A 9,929-nucleotide genomic window follows, 5' to 3' on the forward strand; every position below is an offset into this window, starting at 1 on the left:
CGCCTGTATAATCTAGCTTTTTCTATTATACAGGTTTGAAATATCAGTAGGAGTATTCAAAATATTTATTATGATGCTATTACATTTTATTTTATTGAACATTTCTTTCCTCAAAAGTTAAATGATAAATGACAATATTTTGATTTTGAAATGAAATATAGTTTAACATCTCGCTGTTTGCAGCTGCTTACTATAAAATGACAAAACATTACTTTGAAACAGCTTTCCTAAATGAAGTATAGTAATCATTGATTGAAAAAAAAGTGCTAATGTACTGTCCTGACCAAACTGTAATCACACTTGGCAGTTACTATTTCAGACATAATGTATATTTAATGTTCATACTTCTTGCTTATTAGCTTTTTGACTACATCGTCGCTTTCAATATTTCGTTATCACCTTATTTACAATTGACTGTTGAATACTCGTGTAAACATGCCTGAATTTCCGATGTATCATCTTGATAAGTATCTGCTGCTTTTTCTTTAGTCCACTTATCCGACGACGTAGCAGGCAATCGGTCTGGACAATCATATATAGATTTATATTCGTGCAAATGTCTTTCTTGTATATCATTGGTTGATATGGATTAACAAAAATAGCTTCCTTCATTAATAAAATTAAGAATGAAATGGGGAATATGTCAAAGAGACAACAACCCGTTCAAAGAACAGACAACAGCCGAAGGTCACCAAATGGTCTTCAACGCAACGAGAAAAATGTTTCAGACCCTGATGAACCGGAATCATGTATGGATAAATACTCATGAATATCTGCTGAATGAACGATAGGTTGATACGGATTTAGATAGCTAGATCTGCTATTTTGTGCGTCTGAAGTAGAGGAAGTTGATTCAAGATCACTTGTGGTTTGGTTATTACCATCTGACATCACTACAAGGTCTGTTTTATTATCAGTTACATGGCTTGTTTTTAAATCTTTATCACTAGGTTGATATGGTGTAAGATAACTGTTGCTATTGGTCTGGGAATTTCTTTCGTTTGTGTTCAAAATTGAGCTATTGCATTCCATAATGGTCTCAACGTTATCTACATGTATCATATTCGACTCGTCTATTATTTCATATGTTCCCTCAATTTCCTCTAGCGGAATGTTTGGCATTGATATTTCTGGTATATTTCTATTTCTTATATACGCAGTGTGGTGTCTCCTAAATTTGACGCAGAATCGTTTGCAATTGTAACGGCGTTGACACACCGTACACAGGAGAATAACGAAAACAAATGCACCGGTACCAGTTGAATAAACAATAATTTCTCTTTGACTCAAAGCTGAAAAACAAAATGTGAGTATATTAAGAATAAATAGGAGGGAACAGAAGTTGCAATTCATTTTCGATACACAAAACAAGAATAGAAATACGTGGGTATTGCATTAATTGCAAAAAGTGAAAAAACAAAAATATCTATCTGCAATGAAATTCAAATGAAAAGTCACTCAAGAAGACTGAGTGGCTATATCAAAAGATTAAACATATCAAGCGAATGGAAAACAACTGTCATGTTTTAACTTGGTATGACATTTCCTTTAGTGTTGTGTTTTGTAAACTATTGTTTGGTCTGTTGTCTTTTTCTTTTCTTTGTCATGGCATTGTCGGTTTATTTTTGATGTATGAGTTTGAATGTCCCTCTGGTATCTTTTGACACTCTTTAAAGTAGATAATGTTGGGATACTCAACAAGACATAGTGCATAGAGAAGGCGGACAACTCTTGCTATGTCAATCTAGCTTTAAGTAAATGCAAACGGCATATTAGTTTAAATGATATCTTAAATAAATTTCAAGTTGGTTTCGCCATACGTCAGTAAAGTTTTGTGGACTGTTGTTGAGTATGTCAAATCTCGAAATTCATTACACAATAAGTAAGTTAGTAAGTAAGTAAATTGTTTTTTTTATAGTGACATGTGTAAATCAGCATAAATATATAAATTTGTACAAAATATAATTACATATATAATACACCCGGCCCAATGGACCAATAAGTCACCTTTTACTTTCATTTCAATATAAATGTTCTAATAGCACGTGTCAATTGACAATTTGAATTTAAATACAGATAATTATAGATTTAGAATTAACCTTTGTAAGAGTTCCTATATTATTCATCTAAAGTTTGTAAAAAAGTTTAAGAATCTTAACTAGAGTTAACTGTTTGTTTTCTACGGAAAAGTGACGCTGCTAAGTATTTAGCTATTTTCCTTGGATGGTTCACCATTAGAAATGCTAGTTTTCCCTGGTCATCTAGTTGCGTATAGTCAGGCACCATTAATATCTCGCTAAAACAGTTTGTCTGTTATCATTATAAAATGTACAGTTTATAAAAAAATGTAACTCACTTTCAACATTTTGAGAATTACAAAATCGACACAGTCTGTTTTCTACTGGTTCCCCAATATATCTACCAGTCTCAATTCTGATCGGTAATATCCCGCACAATATGTTAAATCACGTGTTCTATTTCAAGAATAAATTATAATCAGATCTAGCAAAACCATTAATTATAAGTTTGAAAGTTCTTCTACTTCCTAATCTGCCTTTTAACTGTTGTAATTCTTGCGGTACTTGTTTGATTTATGTAAATGATACGCGCATCTGACAAACGGATTTTTACACTACGTGCTTTGTTCGTTTTTATCCATCCTATTCCGATACATTCAGTAAATCATATCGGGGTCTTTTAATATAGACTGATAATACGTTACGTGATATACATTTTGTTTACCTAAACCGTTTGCATTAGACTTTGTGGTTTTGCTTGTTATTTTTCTTGTACTTGTCATGACAGCTGTGTCTTTTTCTCTAAAAGTGAATGATTTCGTTGAAGCTAGCCATATGACTGTTGATTCTGAAATGGTTTTTTTTATTTAACACAATAAATCATGATAGAGCACATTAAAGGGGTATTCGCTACGTATACGAGATATATTTTTTGTTGGTTAATTCACTTATTAAAGTTAAATAGTGGAATAATAATTTCGATTTTAGCAGCCATTTGGTTCAATGTAGTTAAAATAAACTAAAAACACCTCTGATGAATTATTCACTTGCAGACGCATTGTTCGACCTCACTGAATCTGTAGTAATGTGAACTTCAATTTAAAAACCTCTCGGTTACAGGGGTGTTGCTAAACGTCGGAAACGGAAAACGGAACGGAAACGGAAACGGAAAGAAATATTTATATGGACAGAATTAATTTAAGGGGGAAAATGGAAAGATCGACGAAAGTCGATAACGATTGAAGTAACAACAATTATGTTGACAATAGAACAGGAGCAAGATATATATTACATAGCAGTTATAAAAAAAACACCAAGAGGCTATAAAGAGCATGTGTATATTAAACAATGGGAACTCTCTAACCATATAGACTTGATTAGTTCATGACAAAATTCTCTCTATCTTCTGAGTTTTTGTACAAAACATTTGACCGTTTTGACGTGAATGAATATAAGGTAGAGCTCAACATTCTAATCATGTTTTTAGATCAGGTTTTCGCTATTCATAGCAGTTTTAAGGTAGCGCAATACAAAGATTTTTCATCCCCAATCAGACATCTTTAAACTGATGTAATTCCACTCATCTTTCTTTAAATTTTATAAATGAGGTACCAAAAGAAAGAAAAAGGATTAATCTTTCAAATTGTGATAATTTCATTATGACATAATTATTACATAATTAATTGTTATGTAATTAGTTGCCATTCTGTGTCCATACTTGAATGAATTTAGCTTCTTTGTTCTTCATAGCATCCTGAAAAAAAATTATAGATTCTTGCAAAACACAGTTTGAACTCCAAAACTGTGTCTCAGATTTTTCCTATTGTATTTCATTCTCTCATAAATCTTCAATGAAGTTTGCAACACCAATTCATTAGAGACCACTAAGTTCAATTGGGTATAAAATTTGTTCTATTGGTGTTTTTGGAAATCTGAGACACAGTTTTGGAGGTCAAGCTGTGTTGTACAAGAATCTATAAAATATTTTGGGATGCTATGAAAAACAAAGACGCTAAATTCATTCAAGTGTGGACATCACAATATAGCGACTAATTACATAATAATTAATTATGTAATAATTATGTCATAATGAAATTATCACAATGTGAAAGATTAATCTTTCTTCTTTCTTTTGGTACCTCATTTATAAAATATAAAGAAGGATGAAATGAATTACATCAGTTTAAAGTTGTCTGATTGGGAGTGAAAAAGTCTTTGTATTGTGCTACCTTAAATAGACAGCACATGTGTTTTATCTCTACTTTTTGCCGGCTATCTTGCCTGACAGACAGGGTTTATATTAAACTAGATACACCAATGAAAACTTTTGCCAAGGTTAACAAAACTCTCAGTCGACTTCTTATAAAACATGTGTCCGGTTACATTTTGCCCAGTAGGTTCAGAGAAGATTTTTGTAAAAGTTAACAAAGACAAAAAAAGACGACGGACGACGAGAAAAATTCACTTGGTAGGGTAAGGTCAAATAAAAAACAAACCTCTCAAAGTATACCATTACTAAAAACTGAAGCAGGTCTACCAGCAGAAACGACCATGACAGAGTAGAAATAACATTGAATGAACAATTCACTATCATTGTATCAACTTAGAAGACATCAACTGAATATTACAACTAAATAACCCGTTATATCTAAAATGGAAAGACAATAACTTAAGTAGAGAAAAAAATTAGAACATGGAAAACTGCAGATATTTGTGTATTTGCCCTAAGTATCTCAAACATGCTGTGACACCGTTAGAGTCCATGTCCAAGAACTTATGTAAGGTAGAAATAACTTTTATTTCTTCATTTTTTTGACGCTATTTTAGAGTATGAATGTTGAACAGGCGGTCTAGGGACATGCCATTTTGGTTGTTTTGGACCATTCAGGAGTAAATATCTTATCAATCCCTCTAAAAACAAACTGTTTTTTTTGCTTAAAAATGTTAAATCTTATTCAATGTACTGACTGCGCAAAAAATTACTTGCAAAGATCAAACTTATGTCAGTGTCTCCAGGCAGCATATACACGAAGAGAACGTTATGTTGGAGTTTCTTGTGGATGAACAAATGTTTACTAAAGAATAAAAAGAGCACCATAGCTTGATAACTTTTCAGAAATGTTGTCTGTTTGATTGATTGTAAATTTCAATACACAGATCAAATTTATGGGGATCAAAAGCAGATACGACACGGGTTATGTTCTTCTCATATATTTTATGATGGTATAACCCTTACGGGATGGATTGTGCCTGATATTCCCATAATGAAGGCATAATCTTTCAATCAGTCGGGCTGTTGTCTCTTTGACACATTCCCCATTTCCATTCTCAATTTTACTACAATCTTTTCATTTATCACAAATATAATTCAAGCTAATGAGAAATACTTTCCAGGAACAGATTGTAAATTTCAATACACAGATCAAATTTATGGGGATCAAAAGCAGATACGACACGGGTTATGTTCTTCTCATATATTTTATGATGGTATAACCCTTACGGGAGGGATTGTGCCTGATATTCCCATAATGAAGGCATAATCTTTCAATCAGTCGGGCTGTTGTCTCTTTGACACATTCCCCATTTCCATTCTCAATTTTACTACAATCTTTTCATTTATCACAAATATAATTCAAGCTAATGAGAAATACTTTCCAGGAACAGATTGTTTAGCAACACCCCAGTTATAGATAGGTTACCCATGCACTAGGTGTGCTACTCTATTAAAAGTGAAACAATGGTAAACCATTTGGTTGATTGATGCGAGCCACAAAAAACTTATTCTTATTATACAGGTTAAAACGATGATTAACAATTTTTCAACCTATAATATAAAATCAAACACACCCAGAAATTTCCAATTCGACATGTTCACTACCTATTTATATCTGCATTTATTGTTTATGACCGTCTGAAGTCTTTGGAGCTCATCTCGATGGTTAATTAGATAGAGTCTAGACTAAATCTAATGTTGATACAGGCTTTTAATTTAATCTATACTATCGGGAGTAAAAAAAGCGAATTGATATTTTGATAATGAAGAAAAAAATGTTTGGACTTTAACGGTGTTTTTTGTGGACTTTAGCGGAACTTGTTAATGTGGACTGTAACGGTGTTTTTTTGTGGACTTTAGCGGAGGTCATTTTGTGGACTTTAGCGGAAAGTTTGTGGACTATAACGGCGTTGTGTACTTTAGCGGAAAATTGTTGTGGACTTCAGCGGTGTTTTGGACTTTAGAGGAATTGTGGACTGTAACGGTGCCATACATAATAAAATTGAGAATGGAAATGGGGAATGTGCCAAAGAGACAACAACCCGACCATTGAAAAAAAACAACAACAGAAGGTCACCAACAGGTCTTCAATGTAGGGAGTACTTATCTGCAAGATGCTCTAAAATATAGTACATGGTATGTTCCAGCATAATAAGTAACCGGCTAGATAAACATCGATAAGGACACGTTACAGATATTTTCATGTTATATTTTGAAAAAGCCCCATATGAACTACTTAAATCAAAATTAAACAGGTACAGGGAAACCAGGTAAAACACAATATATGATTCCTATGCTTCCGCGAGCAAATAGTTGTTTTAAATTGGACAACATCCACCAGGTCAAGGAACTGTTCTAGTTCAGGTGTTGTTTAGTAAATGATATCTCTCGGATATTCGGGTGTTTGGCCAGAAGAAACATCCAATCGATCTGATACTTAGTGTAAAAATAAGTATTATTTCCCTCATAATTACGAGAAGAATTGTCTTGACATAGCATCAAAATCTTCTATCAATATAAATACAATTAACTTTCCAATTTCAACATTCCTTTAATGTAAATGAATAAAATTCATTTCTAATTTGTTAATGGGTGTCACATGTGAAGATGGATATGTTTACACATCCGGACTGGAGCAAATGAAATCACCCCAGTTTTTGGTGGGGTTCGTGTTGCTCAGCTTTTAGTTTATATTTTGTGTTTTGTGTACTATTGTTTGTCTTTTTGTCTGTTTGTCTTGGTTTATTTCTTTTTTTGTCATGGCGTTGTGAGTTTATTTTCAAACTGTGAGTATGCATGTCCCTTTGGTATCTTTCTCCTATCTTTTAATGTTTTCAACTATAGTAAAACAGCATAATGAATGAGTGACACTCAACTATAGGGTGAAATTACGAAATAAAATTAACGGCTACTTCAGAGCAAGGACGTATAACTAACGTCCTTGATCAGGGGGATTAAATTAATTTTCAGAAGCGAATTAAGCAGCATGGTGGACAATTTGATTTTGAAAACCATAGGACATGACTACGACTAACTTGGTAAGGGCACTGTGCAAATCGTATATCGTATATCCATGCAGGCTTCTAATTTACCGCCGCTTCTTTCTCATCAATATTTATCTATAGAATCGAGGCCATGTCCATCTTTTTATGTCCATGTAGATTTTTTTTTTGTGTTGTTGGGTTACTATCTTATTGACATTTATCCAACTTTTTTTAATAAGAAAAGTCAAACAGACCTTACTGAATTCCATGAACGACATACGCATCAAATATTTAAAATATTTAAAAAACATAGTCTCATCATCTGCCGCTAATTCTTTTAATACTTTGTGCTTAAAAATCTTTTATATTTAATTTGATCCTGTTTTATTTCTTGTAAACATGTCTTATACTATATAAAACATGCTTATGCAGATGAAATAACCAAAAGGAAAAGATAATCATTCTTTCTGTTTCCGTTTTCCGTTTCTGTTCCGTTTTCCGTTTCCGCCGTTTAGCAACACCCCAGTTATAGATAGGTTACCCATGCACTAGGTGTGCTACTCTATTAAAAGTGAAACAATGGTAAACCATTTGGTTGATTGATGCGAGCCACAAAAAACTTATTCTTATTATACAGGTTAAAACGATGATTAACAATTTTTCAACCTGTAATATAAAATCAAACACACCCAGAAATTTCCAATTCGACATGTTCACTACCGATTTATATCTGTATTTATTGTTTATGACCGTCTGAAGTCTTTGGAGCTCATCTCGATGGTTAATTAGATAGAGTCTAGACTAAATCTAATGTTGATACACATAATCGACTCCATGCATTTCTTATTGTTATTCTCAACATTTTTTTTTAATTTGGATATACATTTCAGTGTGTTATAGAATTTGAGTGAAATCGGTGAATATGAATCTGACAGCTAATGACCTTTTTGATAACATATACACATATCTTTACGTGATTATACAGAACCTTTTAACAATACGTGGTAAAACAAAAAACTTATGAAAAAATATGAAATGTTACTTAAGAACAACATATTTTATCTGTACTGATGGATAGTCCTTCTTAAATCAAGGAAATATTATAAATATTTACCGGCAACTTCTTCTGTAGAACTTTGCTGTATGGTAATGCAACCAAATTCGTGATGACATCTTTAAAACACACAAAATATGATTCAATTGATTTTGTAAAATAGATCATCATGGGCATTTTTTTTATTTACATCATTTTCGTCAGGTGCACCATTTTCATCGGATTGTCTAGAATAGGCGATACTGCGCAGATTGTTTAAATATATTATTATTCTTAGGCAGACTGTTACAGTACATAAATCGTCAAGACCGTCTGTTTATTTTTGAAAACATAAGATTTTTGCACGGATTTTTGAACAGATTCATTTGTTTTAACCGGGCTAATATTAAAGAAGCCACCTGGTACCTGGCGAGTTTTGAAATCAACTTGTTCGATGCCAATGTTGGTTGACGTTTTGTTCCTGAGGCTATCACTAAACCCCTGTAACCAAATATTGATACTTCATTTTCAATATATTCAGTGTTTATATAACTTAAATATTCGAAGTAGAAGACTTTATATATCTCCAGGCATAGGAACAACTCTTGTTTTATTATTTTTTTTATGTTTTGTTCTACTTTTGATTTTTATATCACCAATTTAGCGCCATCTACCAAGTTTATCCCTGCAACAGTATATATGAGCCTATCTCAAGTCGGGAGTCTGTAATTCAGTGGTTGCCGTTTCTTGTTGTATATTCTTTTTTGTTTTTCGTTCATTATTTTGTACATAAATCAGGCTAATAGTTTTCTCGTTTAATTGTTTTACATTTGTCATTTCGGTGTCTTTGATAGCTGACTATTCTATATTAGTTTAACTCATTGTTGAAGGCCGTACGGTGACCTATAGTTAACGTTGTTGATTTATTTCTATGTGATTTAGTCTCTTGTGGAGAGTTGTTTTATTGGCAATCATAATTACGAAATCTTCTTTTCATATCAGAAAGGAGATTGAATGCAGTATGTACTATGTTAGCGGTGAACATTTGTTCTTGCAAAAACTAAATACCAATACTTACTTTTCATTTTCAGAACATGAACATGTTTTTATGCATTTGATACCATAATAGTTTTCATCACATTTCAGTCCACAGTTTGTTCCAAAGTAACCTGGGGAACAATCTGAAAGAGTTAAGTAAAATAAAACGAAAGACAACTTTGATATTTTTTTGTCGTAATAATAACGAATGTATAAAAAAAATGTATGAAATAATCACATAGATTGTTTCTTTATAACATCACCTGTCTTCAAAAGTAAGCATTCTATTTCAAGTTTATTTTTCCCATACTTAGTTTTTTAATCTTCAATGTTTTAATGACTTGTATAATTTACTGAGTGTCAATAGAAACGTAGTTACTACATGTATTTCCCTTTTAACAGTTTAAATAATTAAAAACCAAAACGACAGATCTTTTTTTGATGTTGTCAAAACATTCTAATTTAGAAGACTGCGTATGGATATACATGTACCTACAATATACAAGTATTTCAAGCAAATATCTGAGCTGTTAGATTTTCACATTTATAATTTACAAGTTAATCCTTTTTAACGTTCACCTCTC

At 32.3% G+C, this 9,929-nt stretch overlaps 1 protein-coding gene across 1 annotated transcript; it reads right to left on the bottom strand.

Annotated features, from left to right (window-relative positions):
• Positions 1-593: 593 nt before the first annotated feature.
• LOC139521860 (uncharacterized) lies at positions 594-9,568 on the bottom strand. The gene is made up of 4 exons (XM_071315522.1): positions 9,386-9,568; positions 8,389-8,447; positions 2,743-2,865; positions 594-1,292 (listed from the first exon to the last, which is right to left on the bottom strand). Exons 3-4 carry the CDS (start codon positions 2,798-2,800, stop codon positions 703-705), a joined length of 648 nt encoding a protein of 215 aa, XP_071171623.1. The 5' UTR covers positions 2,801-2,865; positions 8,389-8,447; positions 9,386-9,568; the 3' UTR covers positions 594-702.
• Between the last annotated feature and the right edge of the window lie 361 nt (positions 9,569-9,929).

This window comes from Mytilus edulis, chromosome 4 (assembly GCF_963676685.1).
Source record: "Mytilus edulis chromosome 4, xbMytEdul2.2, whole genome shotgun sequence".
Taxonomy (NCBI): domain Eukaryota; kingdom Metazoa; phylum Mollusca; class Bivalvia; order Mytilida; family Mytilidae; genus Mytilus; species Mytilus edulis.